Source organism: Aureobasidium melanogenum (genome assembly GCF_000721775.1).
Source record: "Aureobasidium melanogenum CBS 110374 unplaced genomic scaffold scaffold_7, whole genome shotgun sequence".
NCBI classification, from domain to species: domain Eukaryota; kingdom Fungi; phylum Ascomycota; class Dothideomycetes; order Dothideales; family Saccotheciaceae; genus Aureobasidium; species Aureobasidium melanogenum.
In genome coordinates, this window is record NW_024470059.1 from 712466 (window position 1) to 734316 (window position 21851).

Sequence of the window (21851 nt, forward strand, 5' to 3'; positions counted from 1 at the left end):
TTTGCCGCCATCTCAGCCATTGTATCCGCAAAACTTGGCCACTATCGCAATGAGTAAACAAGGAGACTTCGAAGCCGTCGCTGCAGACATTAGAAAGGTTCTACATCAACCCGAGTACGATGATGGTAGTGCTGGTCCAGTGTTAGTACGTCTGGCATGGCACTCGGCGGGCACATACTGTGCAGAGACCGACACTGGCGGTAGTAATGGAGCAGGCATGCGCTACGAGGTAATTGGCAATCTTGATATACAATCTAGTATCCGATCGACTGACTCGGTACAGGCAGAAGGCGGCGATGAAGCAAATGCTGGCTTGCAGCATGCCCGCGTTTTCCTGGAACCCATCAAGGAGAAGCACTCATGGATATCGTATGCAGACCTGTGGACACTCGCCGCCGTGGTTGCACTGAAAGAGATGGGAGGTCCTCAGATCAAATGGCTCCCTGGCAGAACCGACTATGTTGACGACAGCAAACTCCCCCCTCGTGGTCGCCTCCCCGATGGCGCCCAGGGCGCCGACCACATCCGCTTCATTTTCTACCGCATGGGCTTCACAGACCAGGAGATCGTCGCACTCAGTGGTGCACACAACCTCGGAAGAATGCACATGGATCGCTCTGGCTTCCATGGTCCCTGGGTTCCGAACGGCACTCGCTTCAACAACACTTACTTCAGAATCATGACAGAGTACGAGTGGAAGGAGAAGACGCTCGAAAATGGCGTCAAGCAGTTTGTCTACATCGACGAAGACCTGGATGAAGAGTTGGCCATGCTGCCGACCGATCTTGCACTCGTCAAGGATAAGTCGTTTGCCCCTTGGGTCAAGAAGTATGCCGAGGATAAGGATCTCTTCTTTGATCACTTCGCAAAGGCCTTTGGCAAGCTTCTGGAACTGGGCATCCAAAGAGATGCCGACGGAAAGATCACGAACACAGACAATGTCAAGGGTGGCTACCACAGCGCACCAAAGAAGTCTTCATCGCCCGGTAAGCCCAAGGCTGCTGGAGACGGTATTGCCGAGCCTCTGCAGGAAGAAAATGCTCGTTTCAAGGCTAGACTATAGATGGATATGTTTTGGAAAAAGGATGCATAAACATAGGTTTCTAGCCGATAGATCTTTTGATTGTACAACTCGAGACTAGATTAGATGATATACAACGCAAGACTTCACGACAACATTCTTACACAATCATCATAGTATTCACAAAGGCACGTGTACAATGAAATGCTTCTAAACGTTGTCTAAAAGGATCAAGAGAGTGCCACCAGGTATCTCCCCAGAGTCAAGATCAAGGAAAATATGGTTAATAGCATGACCCTGCCGTGTAGACGTCATTCACGGAGATACCAAACAAATATGGCCGAGGGAGTTCAAAAGTGATGGACTCGGTGTTGCCACTTTCCATACACATACAAACCACAAGTCCATGCCACCCTTGTCGTCGTCGTCTGCCTTCCCTACCTGCTCGCGATGTATGCGATCAGGATTTGCCCAACGGGCCGCTCGAAATACTCAACAGGTCCGCCGCCTTTCAACGCCACTCCAGGATGCCAAATCAGATCATGAAGAGAAGAAGCAAGAGAAGGAACAAGGTGCCATGTCTCGAAGACTGGCTGCATTGAGTGAAGAAGGACTAGAGTCCGGAGGCCGAAGCGCTCGTAAAGCCGTGGAAGAAGCAGGCTTCGACGAAGGTCTCAAACAAGAATTACTCGAGCGAATCGCTACTGCTTCTTTTCGGAACGAGCACGCTGGAGCCATATCTCAGGCAGAGATGCCCAACAGTGCAAGCCGCCATAGCAGAGACATAGCTGGCGCGACGCCATGGTCTGGTACCGAAATTGTCCACGATGCGTCGCTTCGCATGCTCAATGACTCCTACAAACCCCTAAAGCCTATACGTGGATCGTCCACAGGGCCGGCTCGCGGACCCCCTAGCAAGATCGATACTGGCAGACCAAGGAACGCTCCTTCATCAGGCATGAGGTTGGCAAATGCACGCGATAAGACGTCTATCTATGCAGAAATGAAAGATCTACCCGATGAGGAGAGGGAGAAATTCAGGAAGGAACTGAAAGAACGCTTTACACCCGCGGCTCGCTCTGCACCGGTAACATTAAAGGGTCTGGAATCCCTCGCCAACGAGCGCATAGAGGACGCAATTGCTCGAGGCAAGTTTAAGAATCTACCCAGAGGAAAGGCTATCGAGCGTGATTACAATGCCAGTAGTCCCTTCATCAACACGACTGAATACATGCTCAACCGCATGATTCAGCGACAAGACATTGTGCCTCCCTGGATCGAAAAGCAGCAAGACATTGTCAGCACTTCCACTCGATTCAGAGCCCGTCTGCGTGCTGATTGGCGAAGACACGTTGCGAGGTCCATCTCCAGTAGAGGAGGGTCTCTGGAAAGCCAACTAGCACTCGCTGAGGAATATGCGCGGGCGGAAGCCATCGACAACCCGCCTGCAAAAAAGCGAACAGAGAAGCTCAACACCATTGACAGTGCTGGTAATCTTACCCAAATAACTCTCGACGGCGAGATTCTTCCATCTGGTACTGCTACCACCAAGGACTCTCAACATATAACAATCACCGAGATACCCATAGATGAGGAAGCCCAGCCGCTATCACCAGAGAATGAGTTACAGATTTCTGTTGATGCACCATTAGAAGCTGCGGTAGAAGAACCAAAGACTCCGCCACCCAGGGTCGCACCATTCAGGGATGCAGACTGGTTGCGCACTGAGAGGGCTTACCATCAAACTGCCATCGATAATCTTAACCAGTTGACCCGCTCATATAATCTCATGTGTCCAGCTCTGGCACAGCGACCATACTTCTTCCTGGATCGCGAATTGAACTCGTGCTACGCAGAAGTTGCTCCGCAAGTGGCCGAGACCATCAGGGAACGTGCGGTGGCACCAAAGCCAAGGTTCGAGGCAGCTCCCAGTAACAAACCAGCTCGGATTCTGAGCAACTTGGCTGGTCCTGCTAGTAAGGTGTATGATGAGCAGCGGCCTCAGTTTGGTTTCCGAGATCTCTGGAGAGAGTGGTTTAGCAAGAAGTAATGACTTTAGAAGAATGTTATAGAACCAGAGTCTGCATATATACCCATGTATACGATTCAGAGCCAAGAGCGTTCCTCATTGTATACTGGTCGCAACTTCTCGTGCCGCCGTCTATGATGTGAATATGCAGAGTTTGAGGAGCGTGGGCATCGCATCAGTCCTCCTTCTTCAATCTGTGATTTCTCTCTCTCCATAGCTTTACTCCAGCATCGACTTCCTTCCTCGACACACCATCTCGTACCAACTTCATCGTGACCCCCAAAGTCTCCACATTTTTATTCCTCGACTCATCGTCGAAAAATAGCATCTCTTCGTAAGGTATATTCGTCCTCTTGTGTATACGTGAAAAGTGTGTCTTCTTGTCTCCAGGGTAAATTTCCAGTTCGTCGAATACGGAAAGGGCTTTCGGCGAGGATGATATATAGGATGGCGAGGAAGGAACGATCAGGTACGATAGCATCTCGCGTGCGAGTTCGGGTGCTTGGGTTCGCGAAGCCGCGCATAGTGTCAGGTTCTTTTCTTTGATCTGTATATGAATAGATCAGCAAACATCTCTGCGTAGGCGATGCTCTCAACGACGTACCGCGACCAAGATGCCAGCAACTTCTGGATAGAAGCCGTATGAGTCGTTGTAGCGATCTTTGACCACCAAGCCGTCTTTGGTGGGTTTCAATGGTCCAGTAACATGAGTATCTACCCAGAAAGGCCAGAGCGTATAATCCAAGTCAAAGACCATGACTTGGGGTAGCGGAAGTCCATCGCTAAAGCATGACGGTGCCTCGACCTCGGACGCCGGAGCTGTGACGGTCGTCGTGTCGTCGCCTGTTTCGACGGTTTTGTAAGATCTACGAACCATGAGGATAGCTGCTAAAGTGATCGCAGTAAATGTGATCTTGAATGTTCTGCCGTGAGATCGTATTGTGGATGAGATGCTGCTGAGTTGAAAGACTCGCCGCCAAAGGACAAAATATCCATATAACTACGTCATGCCCCCGATAAGCATGTGATAAACAATCTACTAACCTACTCAGAAACAAATTGGGAAACATAAAAATCTATATCAACTCAACCGTGTTATGTATTTCATGAGACTGATGCTGTAAAACGAATGTCTTTTCTCATTGTTTACTACACTGGTGACTTCACACCACCGTCAGAATCCTCGAAGCTACGAGCCGAGCCATGTCGACATGCGCTGCCTCTTCATCTACAGCCAACCACTAATACTCGACACACTCAGCACCAGAAAGGAGCATGAGAAGTTGAGAGCTCTCATCCTTCATTCTCCAGTCGTATCCGCTCTTCAGAGTCTCTCTCTTCTGACCCCATGTGAATGCCTTTCGTTGCTTATCCACACCAAGGTGACAAACGTCGACAGGACTCATGCTGAGTCTAAGGATCTCAAGGCAGATAGGGAGAGGAAGGTGGCAACGAAGGCTGACATCCCTGTAGCCATCACTTTCACCTCTGTGGTATGCCTTCACCTTTTCCATTCTGTTCTTCTGGAAGCGCACGTACTCTTCAGAGCTGGTACCGGGTTTGACATGTCTTCCGGCCTTTTCGTGGCCACTGTCTGAAACACTCTTCTCCGACCCTTCAGACCGACCACGGGACGAGGCGCTGGTACGAAGAATCTTGGTACTAGACTGCGCAGTCGCATCATCATCTGCCGTGGCAAACTCAGGGCTCAAGGAGTCAACAGGCGAGGTTGTCATGAGAGTGGAGGCGTAGGAGCGCTTGGTCTGGTTGTCTTCAAAATCCACCGAGTCTGAATGGAGCGAGAGCGTGCTCAGAGATTGTTCGAGAAGTCCGTCAACGACAGGCATGTCGACGCTGTGGTCGTTATCAGCTTGAACAGCATCGTCGCTCTTCTTGTGGATGGACTCGGCATTTTGTTCGCCTGTCTTGATGATTGAGTTGGTAGCATTGAACGTCTTGAACACAGGGGCCAGGAGAAAGACCTTGCGAGATACGATGATTGCGGACAGAGATGCGCGCCACAGGTCGACACTCTCACAACCAGCATGACCTATGGTGTTGCGCTGAATCTTCTTGCGAGCACTCTGGATGTCGGATTTGTCGAACATACTGTAGTCAGCGGACTGGACAGAAAAGAGGCTCGAACGACGTAGGCCTACGCCGGAGGCCAGTCTAGGGGACATATTGGGTGCGTCTGCATCAAACGACATGTATGAGCTAGTGACACTGTCTGTGTCTCCCAGCAGCATTCTCATCCTGAGCTTCTCAGCACAATGAAGTAAATGAAGGCCGTCTTTGGACAAGAATTCAGAATTGTTGTCCCAGTCAATGCCCTTAGTATTGGCATCTTGGCGGTAGGTGCGAATAGAAGATGTGGCTTCGGTTGCATTGTTTTCCGTGACCAGTTGGATGGGGTAGTAGTGCTGTTCCAAGATGTGAGACAAGAAGAGGGCACCCGTGTCATCGAGGCCGACATTGGTCAAGGTCAAGTATGGGATTGATCGGAGGCCACGGCGATGCTTGAGCATCCATGGATCGGCAAGCGTCTTTCCATTGGCACATTTGGGCAGATCGGGGTCGTTTCCATTCCTGATGTGGGTGTCAAGGCTGCTGTGGCTGAGCACCGAACAGCTGTCAGGCAAGGTGATGAATGACTGGTTGCCGGTGGCAGGCTCAGGGTCCACAGCAGGCTCGCGTGAGTAGACTCTGGCAAGGATCTCAAAGGCTCTGGAACCGAGATCGGGATTATCGCCGAGGTCGAGTCTTCGCAGCGTCATGCAGTTGCGGAAGGACTGAAGGAATAGCTGCCATTCTTCAGCCTGGGCATCAGTCGAGACCTGAAAGTTGTTGTGAGACAGGTCGAGAGTCTGCAGGGTGTAGCAAGATGCCTGGATGAGAGGAGCCAGGCGAGCCAGAGATCGGGTAGTAAGATCATTGTTGGTAAGATTGAGGTCAACCAGAGCCAAGTCTCGACATGTGTTGAGGGCGTTTTGCAGGCCATCGGCGAGAAGAGCGAAGCCCTCATCGGTCAATGATTTGCTGGGCACTTTCAGATCGAGCTTGTGGAGCGTGCTGTCCTTTGCCTCGCTTTCAGAATCATCGCGCTCTCTGTCCTTGATCTTGAGCCGGTCCTTGTGGGGAGTGCGTTTGGCCGAGGCAGGCAGTCTCAATGACAGCCTAGGAGCTGACGATGATTGTTTGTTGGCTTCGCGCTGCTTCTTGTCTGCGCGTTTCTCAAGGTCGGAAGCGATTGATTTGCCCAGTTTCGGGCCCGAGGATGTGCGCTAAGTGCGTGTATGTCAGCAGGTGCGCGTGCGTCTCCATAGGCGCGGTGAAACTTACACCTGTATAGTCGAACTTATTGGATTTGACCATGATTGAGTTATGTCATTCGGACTTTGAATGTGGTATGCAGAGGTGGAAATGTTGTCGGTGAACAAGTCTTGTGCAATGGGAAGGGCGTCGGTTGGTTTGGGCATAAACAACGCGGCTACAAACAAGACATGGAAACAACGCCATGATCGCGGAATTTCTGGAACAGTCCTTTTCTTTCTTCGCATGCGAACAAGGGAGACAGATTTAGGAAACAGTGTAGTCAATCTTTTTGCATTGCACCTGCCTTAAATCACCCTGCCGTGTTCGCACTCTCTCGCCAACGAGCCGGCACCTTCCTATACAAGAGCCATCGGCGCTTTCGATTTGACCTACTAGATTACGAAAGTGCTCCATTGTTACACGCACAGGTAAACAGGCTACCTAGCCTATCATGTCCTTGATTGCTGCTGTGCTAGACAAACGCGTCTCATGCTTGCAAACCACTTGATTGGTTCAATTTTGCACCACAGGCGGTCTGACACAGAATCAAGCCAATAGCGGTATGCAAACATCTAGAGGCAGGTGGCGCATCTTGCAAGTCATGGTTTTACAAGTAAAGTCAGCGAATTGGAGACTTGGTTTTGAAGGTATGAAGTTGACTGAGAGCTTCAAATCTCTCGGCAACACCCACATCCCGCTCGCACGTGCCCGTGTCACTTCTTTATCACATTGTTTATGTCCAAGTGTTCCTGTTGTTTGTGTAACCTCGAACACTTCTATCATGTCGTCTGGCTCAGGAAGCCTCCGTCGCCAGGCCTCAGCTGTTCCTGGTCCCAAACCGCCTTGTTCAATTCATCCGTCTGCCATAATCTCCGACAAGGCTGTGATTGTTGGCATTCATCCAGTATCGATTGGTGAGAATGTAGTACTCCACCCCTTCGCCAAAATCACATCCAACACGGGGGCTGTTTGTATTGGAAAAAACTGCGTTATATCGGATCGTGCTATTGTAGGGTTGAGTGATAGCCCTGGAACTTTTGCTGGAACAACGGTCGAGCTTGAGGAAAGCGTCAGCGTCGAGAGCGGTTCGATCGTGCAGGCCGAGAAGATAGGAAGTGGCAGCACAATTGAGGCCAACTCAACAATAGGACCCGGTGTGGTTGTAGGCAAGGTTCGTGTCCAGGCTATATTCTACATTTGCTTGACTGTTGTGCTGACCTTGTGATTGAAGTTCTGCAAAATCACTGCATCTTCCAACATTCGATCAGAAAACCTACCCGACTATACCATTGTCTACGGTGGAAACGCTAGGCGCATAGACACAACCACAAAGACTCGATCAGATGTCAGAGACCTCAAGCTCAAGGGTCAAGCGATGCATATCGAAACGCTGAAGCGTTTGGTCCCTAGCAACACTATGAAGTGGCTTTCATGACCAACTCGGTTCGCGAGCTTGACCATATAAAACAATCTACTGGGTCATGAATAACGGAGTGACAGTCGAATTGAAAATGTCAAGAACGTTTGATCTTTGGGTGAAGAGTTGATTTGGCAACAGTGCTTCTGACACAACGCGTCAGAAGTTTGGCTACGTCATGGACACCTCGTCAAGACAATTATAAAGTCTTTTTTGTGCAGCTCAAGACCTGTTCTATGAACATGTCCAGTCTTTCAATTGCTCATCGGAGAAGAGTCATCGAGCAAGCACGAAAAATCATGTCACAAAACACTCGGCTTTCATACTCTATGGCCGCAGGATCTGCAGACATTCCAAAGCCGCAACCAAAGCCTGCGAACGACTCAACTGCCAACCAATCCTCTCCAAATCACCGTCAGCATGCTTCTGGACAGCAGCAAGATAATCGGCGTGGCGGACCAGGCCACAGGCGGACTCCTTCACCTTCACACATCCCAAAGACATCATCTGCCGAAGATGCAGTCTATGTCTTGACTCTTCTGACAGACGCCAAACACCATCGCATCTTAACCGAGACGAGGAAGAAGTATTTCCCTCCTCGTCTGAACAGACTCGAAGCACACATTACTCTGTTCCACGCACTACCCGGAAGTCTGCTCGAGGAGTCGATCAAGCCAACCCTGAGAGAGATTTCGAGCAAAACCAAACAGTTCCATCTCCTTGCTGCAACGCCTTTCCGATTGAATAAGGGTATTGCTATTGGTCTGCCTAAGTCATCAGGCGGCGATGATGCGAGACAGGTTCATCAGCAATTGAAGTCGGCATGGTCGGAGTTTCTGAGTCGGCAGGATGCTGGCGGCTTCGCAGCCCATTACACCATCATGAACAAGGTCGATGACGAGAAGGAGATTCAGAAGGCGTTCGAGCAGGTGCAACAGGAATGGAAAGGTTGCCACGGTACCGTCCTCGGTCTATCGCTGTTCAAGTACGATCGAGGAAACTGGGTGCACGACGAGGACTTTAAGTTTTCACCAATTCGGTGATTCTAAGAAGCATGCTAAAAGTTGAACGACTTTGATGTCTATAACTTGTGTAATTATTCGTGTCTAATACCCCTCTATTCGAGAGAGCGAACCAATGCTGTCCGACTGAAATGCTTTCATGTACCCGTAAATTTCTTGACGCTTTCCTGCGAGAAGCCAGCTGATTCTGCTTAGAGAATCGAGCCGATGCCGAATGTCTGCTTCATCGAGCGGACATAGTAGTTTTCCCAGTTGCGCTTGGTGGCCTCCTCCTCGCCAACGGGCACACCAGTCCAGTCAACGCGCATGATGGTGACAGCGTCAACGTTGTTCTGTTCAAAGGCAATGTTCAGAGTACTGTAGTGACCCTGAGGCCACTGAGCCAGGCGCCACTTCTGAACGATCTTTGTGGGTTCTGAAAGCTCGACGTACTCTCCACTGACGTTTCCGCCAAAGATTTCGAACTTGCCGCCGGGTCTGGCGCCCTCGAAGATCTTTGGAGGTGCGCGAGTGAAGGCAGCAATGCGTTGAGGGTCGGTGAGGATCTGGAAAAGCATAGGAGCGTCGCAGCGGAATTCCTGCTGGTCGCTGAGGCTGGTCACATTGACGGCGGGGCCTTTGCCGTTGGAGGTTGAGGTGGCAGTCGAGGGCTTGGACTCATCGGTTGACTTGTTGACGGACGAGCTAGAGTAGACCTTTGCAGGGGTGAAGCCAGGCTTGTGGCCAGCTGCGTGCTGGATGTCTTTGGCGTGAGTCTCCATCAGAGCGGGGCCCAATTGCTGGAATCTGGCGCGAAGCTGCGAAGTAATTTGCGATCGGACAAGGTCCTTGACGGGGGTCTTGGATGAAGACTCGGAGTACATCTCAATCTCGAACTAGATAGAATGTCAGCGTTGAACGCAATGGATGAAGAGTTTGGGATTACGCACAACGTACTCATCCTCCTCGGTGTCGTGTGCAACCTCAGGAATGGTGATTGTACCGCTGACATCCTCAGCATCCTTGGTCTTGCCAGTATACTCGAGTTGCAACTTGAGGTCGAAGATGGTGATGACCTTGCCCTTGCGCTGGGCGACTTCGACATCACCCTCCTGGCTCAGCAACTTTGAGATTTCAGCAGATGCACCGTCCTTCTCTGCCTTGATGCCAACGAGATCCTTTGACAAATATTCCTTGGTCCAGCCCGAGACATCCTTGTTGACCCAGTGCCAGTTGTTTGGGTTGTGGAGAACCATGTCGGCGGTGTGAAGCGTTTGGCGAGATGAGGAAGAAGATTATGGGCGTCTGTTGCGATTGAGGGTCAGTCATTGGTGCGCTGATTTCGAAGTAGTCATGCAGAGTTGGGAGTGAAGATGGAAATCAGAGATAGGGATATTCTCCCCGAAAGCTAGTCCGCAGCAAAAAGAGTACAAGTCTTTCTAGGACTGGTGCCAGCTGGTGTCTCATCATATGAAGGTGAAGTGGAATGATAGGCAGTACCCGAGACTTACCGAGGGTGAATAGCGGGGCAATTGGGAGAAGAGAAGGAAAACAAGATAGCAAGCAGTAAATAAGTAGACAAGAACAAAAGGGTATCGAAGATGATGGTCGAGCGACAGGAGAGCCGGGAGAGCGACGAAATATTGTTGCGGAAACGTCTAGAAGCACTACCAAAGCTTTGGCCAATCATGCGGGGATTCAAGTGCGAGTCGGCCTTGAACAGCAGCAGCATCAAGAGTAATGACAAGAAACCATGAATGATGCTCATGTTCGTCGAAACACGAGTTGTTTTCTAGAGACTTCACATCACAAGATGACCCTAGCAAAGAAACATGCTTTATGGACGGTATACTCGTGGCTGAGGAGGCCCGGTTTTTTGGCCCATCCATATACAGCTTTTATACATGTGTAAATGATGCTGCGCTATAGTCTGAGGCCTTCATTCAACATCACATGGCGTAGCCAGATGACAAGGACTACGATCGAAGAGACATTTTGAGAAGAATTGTACATGTCGAAAATAGAGTTGTTATACAGAGATAGTGAAGGGACGCCGCCTGAGAAAGAGAAGCCAAGATCAAGAGGGAGTATTCTTGTCGCCGATACGCCGTATAATGCCAGAATGCAGTCGTGAAGGGTAAGGATATTTGATAAGCGTCTAGTTTCGCTTGTGTGGACCGATGATCTGAGGGTATAATCTCGAGAGATGGTAGTTGATGGAACTCTTCTTGGTTTGGCCAGCTTTCTGCACGACGACTGAGTTAGAATGGGCGTGGTTCAAGATGAGGCGGCCAAAACATACGGGAGCGTCCATGCATGCGCGAAGTTGTTGTTCAAGAGCGGCGCATCCTTGGGCAGTGTATCCAGAAGATGCCCAACATCCTGCGAAGCGTGTCAGAGCAAGTACAGAAGGGCGAAAGAGGGTTGCGATCAAGCATACCGAGGACAGAAGACATGACACCGATGCAAGGGTTTGCGTTGGCCTGGTCGGGCTTGCGGACGCGCAGCTTGTGAAGGGGCGGCAGACGAGGCGCGGTGGCCTTCGCGACGGCTTGGGTGTTCTTGACGACCATGGCGAGCTGCTGGCGACGACGATGTGCTGCTGTATGGACTCGATGCCGGTGTTCAGATGGACGATTTAGAAATCTCGCCCAGGTATTCTTGGCGTCGGCGCACCTTCCCCGTGCGGTTGCGGGTCGCGTTGCGGCGTTGCCGTATGCACGCCGCTTTGTTGTGCTTGTCATCAAACATCATCTTGCATGTGCCTCGTGCTCGCACATTGTTCAAGACCACAGCCGCTCTTCCCTCGACCTCATCTTTATCCGCTTGCACGACTGCGCACTCCAACATGCATGTCGACGCGTCTGCTCCTGTCTTGACTCTGTCGCCGCCCGCCCGTCCGCACCCCGCTCCCGCCGCACCCATCTTGTCGCGTCCAAAGCAATTTTCATGGGACCCTACCGACGCCGCTCACCTTGGCCCTTCGCGCATTACAATCACTCGTCTCTACCAACGCGCTCCAAAAGCCCCGTATCATCACTTACAGCCACAACCTCGTCTCGCACAACCAGCTCTCCCAAAATCCCCTGGTCCGAAGAAGAAGAAACGTTGTGTCACTCTCAATCCTGGTCCTGACCCCTTCCACTCTCAAGACTCCTTCTCTGAGCCCAGCGACACCGAAGATGCCGATCCTGTCATCCTCCAGGACTTGCGCTCCTCGTCTGCCCCTCCAGAAGACACCAACACCCCCGAACCTATTTCCAAACCTAGAATCTCAGATGATACTGCCATCCTCCATGCTTTCCTCAGCCGTGCCGCCGCAAGCAAAAGGCCCATGGCCGCTCACAAACGCGAATCCCTCGAAAACCGCAGAGACTCGGATGTCGTGCGTCATGCACTCGCCTCAACCGATAAGCCCGAAGTCTTGACAGATCTCGACCCGAACAGTCCTCCACTGCCTCCGAAGGAGTCTTCAGATGATACCAAGCAGGAATTCGAGCATAAGAAGGAGGAGCCTGCCGTTGAGTTGCCGTCATCGACACCGACCAAATCCAAGGCACCGAGACGGACGACACGTACACGCACACCAGTAGCCGCACCAAAGAAACCAGCCAAGATCGCCATTAGAAGTCAAGCCGATCATGTTGCGCTGAAGAGAACGGAAGCACAGGAGCTGGCTTTGCTCACGCGATCAAATACGCGCAAGAACAAGGGAAAGAGTATCATGCCTCAGGCCAGGCTTTTAAACCTTGGCGAAGAGGTCGTTCCGTTACAAGATTCAACCGAAGAGCCGGCCGAGACGGTTGTGGCCGAAAAAGCGCAAAGTGGAAAGTCAGCAACACGCAGAGGTGTACAGTGGAACGAGAATCTGACCCACGTACGAGAGTTCGAATCAGATTCACCCGACAGTCCGCCAAAGACAAAGGCTCGTACTTCAAGAGTGTCTGCCAGAGCCTTGGAGCCCTTTGTTCCTATCACATCTGCCGAGGAGCCTCTGGAGGAAGTGGTTTCAGAAGCTGCCGAGATGGATGCCGACACCACAGAGCCTGAAGCACTACAGGCAACCCAGCCACCAAGCGAGCCGACACCGCGTCCCAAAGCACTGCCTGTCAAGAGAAAGTCTCGAATCGCGACTGCTGCGCGTTCTTCCAAGCTTGCTGTTCCCAAGCCAGTATCCACAGCCCCACTACTACCGTCCGCAACATCTGCACCGCAGTCCTCTGAGCCTCTGACCACCAGCTTGGGGACACCTAAAAAGCCGCCCACCCCGTTCACTGCACTAAAGGCTCCATCCTTGTCTTTTGCTCCACCGAAGAATAATTTAACAGGTTCGACAGCTGCTCACACGTCTTCTCTGCCTGGACTGTCGAGCCCCGCAAAGAAGCGAGTCAGGACCACACTGGGTAAATCAGCGGTGAGGCCGGCAACGGGACAGAATGACAGTGAGCTGCCGGGCTTGACATCTCCGGCGAAGAGGAAGAGAGCTGGCGTCAAGTTCTCCTAGCGCGGCACCAAAACATACCTTGTACATACATCTCAACCATCTGCATACTGCATCGTTTGGGAGCGAGTTGTTTCTTTTGCCTTGGAGGTTGGCCCATATAACGCTTCACGACTCATGCCCAATTTATCTACGATCACAAGGGTCCCGGTACCCCATGAATACAAAACAGTCTTTTCATGTTGTAAAGAATAATGATGTCTTTGTAGTATTTAGGTGTCTCCAGTACCCAATAATAGCATCTACAAAATCAGACTTGGACAAGTCGAATGCTTTGTCGGCTGATTTCATCGCCTGATTCGTCCTCATCCTTGTCCCGACACAAACAACCCTGGCCAATCCACTGCACACCCCGAGCAATGGGTTTGGCAATCCGACAGCTTGCGTCTTCAGCTCCATTCCTTCTCTGCTTCATGCTTGAGCGCAATACTTGCCATCTGGCTCTCCAAGTCTTCCCTCTAGCGGTCCCAGGAATGATGCTTGAAGGGGAACCTTCATTCTGATTGTCATCCCTTGTGCTCGAGATAGGGCTGGTGTTCTGCGGAAGACATGTTGGAACCTCTGGCGTCCCATCATCAGGCCCTTCCTCAACAAGGTGCTGCTCTGGAGCCACATTGCAGGTGCCTTGCAAGGTCTGACTTGGCTCTTCCAAGTCCATTTCGGACATTTGACGGTACCGCAAGCGATCATGACTGTGTAACGATGCCGCATCGTCACGATATATCGGCATACTGGAGAAGGTGTATCTGTCCTGCTCACCCCGAATTGGTGACGTTCCCCCTTTTTTTGAGCCTGATGTCTCAGCTGCTGATTGCGAATTCGAGAAACCAGTGTTTGATGCCTAGTCTTGACTTGCAGAATGAGTTGTCATGGTGTCTCTGTCGCCCAAGAAATGAGCACGAGGAGCTCTCGGCGGTGTCGGCGCAAAGAATGGCAAACCCCGCCTCGGCCTGGTTGGTGGTGCAGATGGCGGTGAAGGGAAGCTTTCGATCATGTCGACGGTGCGCAAAGTATCAGAAGGATGTGCTCTTGTGCCTTGGGCTGTCTGCTCTGTGTTCTGGATGGGTGGTCTTGCAGTTGATACTGCAAACAACCCCAAGTTTTGAGGAACCGACACCGAACGAGCCCTGATCGCTCGAGCAGGGTTGATTGGAATGGAGTTGCCGTCAATGGCTCCGAGAGCTCGTTGAGCTAGAGAAGCGCTGCCTGACTTTGGTCGACACCGTCTATCCAAAGATTGTCTCTCGGCCGGAGTGGGTTCTGGTATTGGCGGAGCTTGTGTATCATCTTGTCCAACATGTTCCGGTTGTATCACTTCCGCAAAGCGTGCACTGTTGAGTGGATGTTGAGAAGGTTGATCGTAATGATGAGTTGAATGACCACTAACAGGTGGACGCCAACTTGGCGGTTGAGGCCTGCTGCGTGATCGAATCTCTCCACGTAAAGCTCTCAAGACGAACCGCGTGCCCTCCAGTGGGGACAATGAAGTTGCGGAGCTCAGGGTCCTTGTCATTGTTCGTACGAAAGAGACTCGGGCTTTGGGAGGCCAGTGCGGTACGCCTTCAGGTGTCTTCACACAACGAGGCGGCACAAATGGTGGTTGCCAAGGATGCACTGGATCACTCCTGAGGCTGAGTACATCTAGACTTGAAGACGTCTGAGTGTTTTGAGATAGTCCACGTCGACTCGTGTATAGTACTGTGTCATCGACGCTAGCAGCCTTGGGCTTCCCAGAGGCCGTGACGAGAGAAGTGGGTCCTCTCCGCCTGAAGGAAGCGAAGGACATCTGCGTTCGGAGCGTGGCAAGTGATTTCTGCTCGGCGATGGTGAAGAGTGGTGTACCATGCGGGCGATTCACGAACCGGACCATGTCATGTTGAACATTTCCCTCACTCTTTGCTCGTATATGAAGGGGCTGCGTCTCATGATCGACAGCAGTGGAGTGGTTGGAGGAAGGATGACGAGTAGAGTCCGAAGCAATATCTGGTACGCACGAGGGCGCTCTTGATGCATTGTATATCGATATGTCGGACGAGCCGACTTCCGCGATGCCTAGGTCTGTAGGGTAACAAGATTTCTTGGAAGTTGATGGCCAGCTTTCGTTTGAATGATCAAGGTATTTGCGATTAGTGCTATCGCGAAGTGGTTCTTGGATAGAAGATGGGGGAAAAAGAAGCATGCTGATTGATTTGCTGCTTGCGGTAGGATGTTCTGGATACAAGTATGGTTCGTTGTGGTAGAATGATAATCTGATGTCCTGCAGCACCTTCCCCGATGGTTCTGCATGCTGTCTTCCGTCTTCTTTATGCGATTGGTAGGACTTGTGCGGAAAGAGGTGGATTCCGGTTCCTGAGGGAAGGAGTGACCAGTCAATCTTTTTGAACCAAACCAGCCTCATTCATACATGAGGTAGGTACTAATATGCATCCACTTGACCAGTGATATGAGTTCTTGACCTCCACATGTTGTTGTATTCTACATATCTCCAGTGTCTCAAGCAACTTGTATGCTTTGATAGTCTTGTATATATTCAACATGTTGATGCCCAACGCTTGCAAGTCAAACAGGGATGCTGCACTTGCTTTACTTGGCTAGTCGTCATCATGAACCTTTGAGAAGAACCACGGAGTTGACAGCCACAGTGCTCAACTTGCCGCCGGTAGTTGCTAGACCGTTTTTTGCTGAAGCTAGAATTGTTTGGCGTATGCAAGATATCTGACAATGCTGCTGTGGCATCGTGTCGAATCATACTGCTGGCGTGACCAAAGACTTGAATAATCCTTCGGTCACTTGATGAATTCACGTTTGGTAATCATGTTCTTCTCGCACCTCAAGTATATTGTTGTGCGGTGAAGTGAAATTTGATGTTGGTGTCGCAAAGCTCTCCATGGTCTACCGAGTCATGATGAGTTTCATAACCTGACAGGCATATCTGTAGGCTGGTCCAATCCCCTAGGATGCCAATCGCATGCAACAAATGAAACATCCCACATGAAAATGCAGAGTAGATCACGATAGCGGCACGGGACAAATCGACACCCTTATGACTCTAGGCTGAACGTACACCCAGGGAAAAGCCGATGTCGCTAGGATCCATGCCTGGATATGTCACTTGGGTACTTGAAAGGCCATTTCTGCTCCCAAAATTGGCAGAAGATATTTTGCTGTCTAAAGCTCTGTCGGACGACGATGGCTCCCCAGCTACAACCTCTAGCACGCAGTGATTCCAAGACCAAATTTTTCCAGCGGCTCGGACTATCTTCCCAAGATAGTTCTGACAATCGTCTATATGAGTTGATGAAAGTGGGAAAGACACTCTCTGAAATCATGCAAGGACTGCGTTGACTGATTTTGTAGAATGAGGCGATCCAGGGACGAGAACGAATCCTGAGTAGTCCAAACAGTCTGTTGCCCCAGCTGAGAGATGATCCTAATGCAAGTGTCAGAAGATGGATAGATACTGACATGAATTATTGACTAACTGACTGACACAGATACAACCACCGTATTCTAATGTCCAGATCTGTGAATCAGCAGTCCACAACGAGATTTTGAGAATCTATCACGAGTCAAGCCCAGAAACCAAGTTCATATATGAGAAAGGACATGATACAGAGAGCTTCAACGAAGAGAACTGGATCATACGATGGATGTTGTGTAAGCTTGAATGATGCGAGAAGAATAAGTTTGGTTAACCTTTGTGTACGCAGGGCACGTATTTCGATTCCGTGACAGCCGAAATAAGTCAGGACAGTCCAGCAAGAGAGATACAAAACCTTTGTCGGTCGATGAAGAAAGTAACAGCGGCAGTCATGCTAGCACTGGGTATTGGGATCCTGTCAGAGACGCGCATCAGACAGCACAAAGCTGAAGCCAGAAACGGACGATATGTCGTCGGAAACTCAACACAGCTAGGTGGACGCCCGGCGAGAGAGGGATTGAGAGACACGAATTACACCGTCAAATACAAGAGACATTCACACAATTTCATGCTTTGGTACGAGAAATTCTTTGGGCAAAGAGGAAGAAAATACAAGATCAAACGATTAGCGGTATCTCAAGTTACAAAACCAGGGATAAAAGGTCATCAGAACACACCGCTCCAATAAGTCTATGACACAGATGATGAGACGGCTGGAGGGAAGATAGTACGGATAAAAGACGAAGGGGTAATTTGGCAAAGAAAACAGTACAACAAAATGGAAAAGGAAAGGATATCACAGGTCAATAAGACTGCCTGACTGCTGCGGAGCTTGCTGCCTTTGACCGAAAGGATTGGACGATGCATATCCATTTGCAGGTCCAGTCTGTGCAGGGAACTGCTGTTGAGGCATGCCAGTGAATTGAGATTGTAAGAAGGGGTTGTTGCCAGTGCGCGAAGCTTCGAGTTTGGTCAGTCCCTGACCAGCACTGTTGACAAATGTACCAGGAGCGGTATGCTGAGCAGGAATGCGCATGTTTCCGACGTTGCCAAAAGTGTCTTGGCCTTCACCAGAAGACAGAAGGGCGTTGAGCTGTGCGCGGTGAGGATCCATGGGCTGGGCAGTTTGAGCTGGCTGCTGGAAAGGAGCAGCTGTGGGCTGGGGAGCTTGGTAGCTGGTAATGGGGTTGTATGCAGGCTGATTGAATTGCGTAGCCGTCTTTTGTTCTTGCAGTGCAGACAGGGTGGGGGCTCTCTGCTGCTGAGTCTGTTGCGGGCGGTTGAAAGACGAGGCAAAAGGATTGTTGGAGCCAGTGGGCTGTGGGCGCAGAGCCTCTGACGAGGCGGGCGACGACAGAGCCCATGGGTTGTTCGAGCCAGGTTGAGCTGTCTGCTGAGGTTGTTGTTGCTGCTGTTGTTGAGGCTGCATCTGAGTGGCCCAGGGATTGTAGCCGGTCGCCTGTGGCTGTAGGAATTGCTGCTGCGGCTGTTGTTGCTGCTGGAAGGACTGGTCGAAGCCGGTGGGCTGTGGCTGTTGGTAGTAGCCAGAATAGTCTGAAGGGAAGGCCGTCTGCTGGGCTTGAAGCGGCTGCTGGTTGTAGGCGTTGTTCAGGTAACCAGTGGATTGAGGTTGCTGTTGTCCCATAGGGTTACCAAACCAGTCGACGGCTGTCTGTTGCTGGTAACCCTGGTTGAAGCCGGTGGGCTGCTGCGTCTGCGCAGGCGTATCGTCAAACAGCGAAGCTGCATTCGCATCGTCAAACTCGCGCTTGCGTGCTTCTTCCTCTTCCTTGCTCAACTTGAGCGCTTTGGCCAGATCGTCGTCTTCCTCACCACCTCTGTTCTTCATGGCACGTCGTCTGGCATCTTCCTCGGCCTCGTTCTTACTTGCTTCGAGCGCAAGTCTGTATTCGAGATCATCGTCTTCGGTTCGTCCTCTGTTGGCACGCTCACGTGGCTTTCTCGGCGTCGAATGCGTCTCGCTATCGTAACCTCCGCCAGACATGTCTTCGAGACCAGTGACTCTTGATTTCCATGAGTGTCTGTTTTGACGTTCGGAGCGCAGGCGTTCTTCATCCATGATGAGAGAGGTCAACTCCTTAGCAGAGACACGAACTAACGAGGCTGGTCAGTATGGCTTGGGCGGCGGCGCACTGGCAACACGTACTGTTTTGACCAACATCACGACCCTCCTCGTCAAGATAAATGAACTCGCGGAGGGTGCGGATGATGTAGATGTTCTTGCGAGCCCATGTGACGCACAACTCGGAGCCCTCGTGAAGGCAGTAGTCGAGAACTTTGAGCGATTTCAAGACATGGCGCCAGTTCTTGCCCTTGTCATTGAGGCGCTTGTCGAGCATGTCCATGACTTCGTAGAAATCCGTCGAGCTGAAGACATGGTGTCAGTACTGATTGCAGGCGAGGCGCGATGTGAACTGCAGACCTGTTGTAGGTGATCTTGGCAATTTCGGCCATGTCGGTGCCTGTCGGGCCCCAAGGATCGTTGCTGGTCGCTGTGCATGGTGTCAACACGGGCAGACTTGTTGGCTGGCTTAGACTGACCATTTCTGACTTTGACCTGGACGGACGAGTAACCCTTGGTGACATTCTTGACGCTCCTGAGCATATGCGACATGATGTGCGGTGAAGTTGGGCTCGCGGCGGGCCCGGTGTGGTGTGGATGAAGGAGTATGGAGCGATCGATATGGACGTGTCAATGCGAATGGATGAGGGCAGTGACGAGGTAGGCAGCGGCGGTGACGACAGCGAGGTTGCTGTGAATTATTGCTACAGGACAGAAAGTGTAGGGTTTGGGCGTGCATGCGACGACGAGACGAGGCGTGTGGAGGTTCCAGTCGTTCTCGGCACGTCTTCGTCATCGGTCCGTGCAGCCCCATGGACGTACTTGCTTGGCCTGCCGCTGCCAACTTGCCTGCCACTTTGGGTGAATCATTCTTACTCCGAGTAAACGTTGAAATATCAAATGTCTTGCAGTGTGCAACGATGTATGCATTTTTCCGCTGCTTTGGCAGTCTCTATAATATAGTTACACGAGCGTCAAGTCATTATCAGCCTCCGACGCAACCACTCCCTGCATATGCCGCTGAAAGACACTCAAGAAGAGCAAAATGCCACCAATGTCCCACCAGAACACCCAGAAGTCGGCAGTGCCAACTCGAGAAAAAAAAATAAAACAGAAAGAAAAGAGACAAACGAATGGATACTATCAAAACGCCATCCTGTGCATCTGCCCACAATCTGTGCTGCAGCTTTACCGTGTGGTGAATAAAAGCAAAAATGAGAATACGACAAGACTGTCGAAAGTCGAACTCCGTCCTACTCTTTGACACCCGATGCGCCTATCTGCCAAAAACTCCCGCCCCATTTATGCTGCCAAATGTGTTGTACATGCCTTATTGAGGGTGTTGAGCCCAGAGCTCCTGACCTACGTGGCCAATGCGTTGCGCGTGGTAAGGATCCATGGGATCCGTGCTCTGAGGGCGGCGCATGTTTTGGTTTTGGTAATACAGGTTCTGCGCGTTCTGAACGTACTGCTGAGTGTTGGGATCAGGGTACGAGTAGTCGGCTTGCTGAGCTCCACCGATAGATTGGTGAGCAGGAGACTGCCAGCCCGAACCACCCATGTGGGGGCTACCACCAACGCTGCCATTCTGGCTTGGGGGGTTTGTGGTAGGGGGTTCCAGAGTCGAAGGCAGGGGGTATGCACCTGGGTGAGAAGTCAAAGGCTGACGAGCTTGACTGGCTGAGCTGGGCATCGAGTAGTGGGAGTTGGCTGGAGAGGCGGAACGTGGGCTGTGTGTAGCCATCTCGTTGCGCATGTGGGGAGGCATGGTCATGCCGCCATTCATGGCGTTCATGTAGTAGTCCGAAGTAGAACGCTGAAGTGCAGCAACACCGTTCATACCACCAGCGGGTGAAACAGAGACGGGGCGGTCGTGAGGGGAGGGAGTAGGCATTGGCGACTTGTTCTCCGAGTATTCTTCTCCATCCGAACGCGATCCACGCGTCTGCATCGAGGCACGCGAAGCCAAGGCTGCAGCAGTGGCTGCAGCTGATTCTTCAATGGTGCCAGTGTGGTGGTTTTGGTGACGCGTCAGAGTTGTGCGACGCGTAAAGGTCTTTTGGCAGTCGGCGTAGGGGCACTTGTAAGGTCTCTTGCCAGAATGGATTCTGCGATGACGCGCGAGAGACGAGGAATCGCTGAAGGGCTGTGATAAAGGCTGTTAGCAAACTTGACGCGACAGCAGAATTTGAAAACGCGTTGACGAACCTTGCCGCAGCGCTCACACATGTGAGGCTTTTCTCCAGTGTGGACGCGAGAGTGCACTGTGAGAGCAGAGCGCTGAATGAACTGCTTTCCACAGCCCGGATAATCACAGACGTGGGGGCGTACTCCGCTGTGAATACGTTCTGACAAATGTATTAGCAATGAGCTTTCCAACCTCTTGCAACCAACATACCATGTCTGGCGAGATCACTTCTACGAGCAAATCCCTTGCCACAAGTCGAGCATGCAAAAGCCTTGGGGAGGCCACTTCCAGCACTACGCTGAGTAGTTTCTTGTTGGGGTTGTTGATCTTGAACCGGCGGTGGGGCTGCGTTCATGGGTGGTTGAGCATATGCTGGGTCATTCGAGGTAGGGTGATACGTATGTTGAATCAAGGGCATCTGCTGGTGCAACTGAGAAGGCGAGGGGTAGCGCATGCCAGGACCAAGGCTGTTTAGACCCTGAGGTGGATAGGCAGCGGGATGAATGGCAGGGGGAGCTTGAGACGAATAACGTGACGAGGGATCCGAAGGGTGAGGTGAGACACCGCGCTCGGAGCCATTCTCGGACTTGATTCTACCGGCGGGCACGTAGAGGTTCTGAGTGTACTGGGGCGCGGGTGCCGACGACGACATGTCGTGGTGGGCGGGAGGGGGGTAATGAGGAACTTCGTACTGCATGACTCTGTCGGGAGTGTCTGATGGAAACTTGTTAGTATTCAGGATGCTATTCAACTTCATTCTGCCGCCGACGCCGCTGTCCCTCCTCATGCTGGGCCACAAGAGCGAATCGATCCGAGGGAGCAACATGTGTAGGCGTATGAGACAAAAGGTGTCTATGTATGTGCAAGAAGACTTT

General features: G+C 51.4%; 13 protein-coding genes across 13 annotated transcripts; 6 read left to right on the plus strand and 7 right to left on the minus strand.

The window, feature by feature from the left end:
* Positions 1-49: 49 nt before the first annotated feature.
* Positions 50-1063, plus strand: M437DRAFT_83662 (cytochrome c peroxidase-like protein; the record flags this gene model as incomplete). The annotated part of the gene is made up of 2 exons (XM_041027974.1): positions 50-229; positions 284-1063. The coding sequence occupies 2 exons, from the start codon at positions 50-52 to the stop codon at positions 1061-1063; spliced, it is 960 nt and encodes a 319-aa protein (XP_040880986.1).
* Positions 1064-1475: 412 nt separating this feature from the next.
* M437DRAFT_46010 (uncharacterized protein) lies at positions 1476-3071 on the plus strand (the record flags this gene model as incomplete). Its single annotated transcript, XM_041021190.1, has 1 exon — positions 1476-3071. The coding sequence occupies one exon, from the start codon at positions 1476-1478 to the stop codon at positions 3069-3071; it is 1596 nt and encodes a 531-aa protein (XP_040880987.1).
* Positions 3072-3225: 154 nt separating this feature from the next.
* On the minus strand, positions 3226-3927 carry M437DRAFT_45811 (magnesium-dependent phosphatase-1; the record flags this gene model as incomplete). The annotated part of the gene is made up of 2 exons (XM_041021149.1): positions 3226-3597; positions 3655-3927. The coding sequence occupies 2 exons, from the start codon at positions 3925-3927 to the stop codon at positions 3226-3228; spliced, it is 645 nt and encodes a 214-aa protein (XP_040880988.1).
* A 364-nt stretch (positions 3928-4291) lies between these two features.
* M437DRAFT_46007 (uncharacterized protein) lies at positions 4292-6425 on the minus strand (the record flags this gene model as incomplete). Its single annotated transcript, XM_041021188.1, has 3 exons — positions 4292-6122; positions 6225-6334; positions 6393-6425. The coding sequence occupies 3 exons, from the start codon at positions 6423-6425 to the stop codon at positions 4292-4294; spliced, it is 1974 nt and encodes a 657-aa protein (XP_040880989.1).
* Positions 6426-7146: 721 nt separating this feature from the next.
* Positions 7147-7800, plus strand: M437DRAFT_74530 (transferase hexapeptide domain-containing protein; the record flags this gene model as incomplete). Its single annotated transcript, XM_041026251.1, has 2 exons — positions 7147-7536; positions 7597-7800. 2 exons carry the CDS (start codon positions 7147-7149, stop codon positions 7798-7800), a joined length of 594 nt encoding a protein of 197 aa, XP_040880990.1.
* A 281-nt stretch (positions 7801-8081) lies between these two features.
* On the plus strand, positions 8082-8825 carry M437DRAFT_74531 (uncharacterized protein; the record flags this gene model as incomplete). Its single annotated transcript, XM_041026252.1, has 1 exon — positions 8082-8825. The coding sequence occupies one exon, from the start codon at positions 8082-8084 to the stop codon at positions 8823-8825; it is 744 nt and encodes a 247-aa protein (XP_040880991.1).
* A 170-nt stretch (positions 8826-8995) lies between these two features.
* Positions 8996-10039, minus strand: M437DRAFT_46199 (activator of 90 kDa heat shock protein ATPase-like protein 1; the record flags this gene model as incomplete). The annotated part of the gene is made up of 2 exons (XM_041021225.1): positions 8996-9679; positions 9737-10039. The coding sequence occupies 2 exons, from the start codon at positions 10037-10039 to the stop codon at positions 8996-8998; spliced, it is 987 nt and encodes a 328-aa protein (XP_040880992.1).
* A 902-nt stretch (positions 10040-10941) lies between these two features.
* Positions 10942-11356, minus strand: M437DRAFT_74533 (mitochondrial ribosomal protein 10; the record flags this gene model as incomplete). Its single annotated transcript, XM_041026253.1, has 3 exons — positions 10942-11028; positions 11086-11165; positions 11224-11356. 3 exons carry the CDS (start codon positions 11354-11356, stop codon positions 10942-10944), a joined length of 300 nt encoding a protein of 99 aa, XP_040880993.1.
* Positions 11357-11631: 275 nt separating this feature from the next.
* On the plus strand, positions 11632-13083 carry M437DRAFT_21342 (uncharacterized protein; the record flags this gene model as incomplete). Its single annotated transcript, XM_041019017.1, has 1 exon — positions 11632-13083. A coding segment is annotated over one exon (1452 nt), but the record flags the coding sequence as incomplete, so codon positions are not given.
* Positions 13084-13534: 451 nt separating this feature from the next.
* M437DRAFT_45533 (uncharacterized protein) lies at positions 13535-15463 on the minus strand (the record flags this gene model as incomplete). Its single annotated transcript, XM_041021100.1, has 2 exons — positions 13535-14091; positions 14137-15463. 2 exons carry the CDS (start codon positions 15461-15463, stop codon positions 13535-13537), a joined length of 1884 nt encoding a protein of 627 aa, XP_040880995.1.
* A 1010-nt stretch (positions 15464-16473) lies between these two features.
* M437DRAFT_45801 (uncharacterized protein) lies at positions 16474-16955 on the plus strand (the record flags this gene model as incomplete). The annotated part of the gene is made up of 3 exons (XM_041021146.1): positions 16474-16587; positions 16642-16725; positions 16779-16955. The coding sequence occupies 3 exons, from the start codon at positions 16474-16476 to the stop codon at positions 16953-16955; spliced, it is 375 nt and encodes a 124-aa protein (XP_040880996.1).
* Positions 16956-17501: 546 nt separating this feature from the next.
* Positions 17502-19340, minus strand: M437DRAFT_45554 (ENTH-domain-containing protein; the record flags this gene model as incomplete). Its single annotated transcript, XM_041021106.1, has 4 exons — positions 17502-18820; positions 18873-19093; positions 19149-19218; positions 19268-19340. 4 exons carry the CDS (start codon positions 19338-19340, stop codon positions 17502-17504), a joined length of 1683 nt encoding a protein of 560 aa, XP_040880997.1.
* Positions 19341-20133: 793 nt separating this feature from the next.
* On the minus strand, positions 20134-21586 carry M437DRAFT_16101 (uncharacterized protein; the record flags this gene model as incomplete). The annotated part of the gene is made up of 3 exons (XM_041018847.1): positions 20134-20934; positions 20997-21136; positions 21187-21586. Coding segments are annotated over 3 exons (1341 nt in total), but the record flags the coding sequence as incomplete, so codon positions are not given.
* Between the last annotated feature and the right edge of the window lie 265 nt (positions 21587-21851).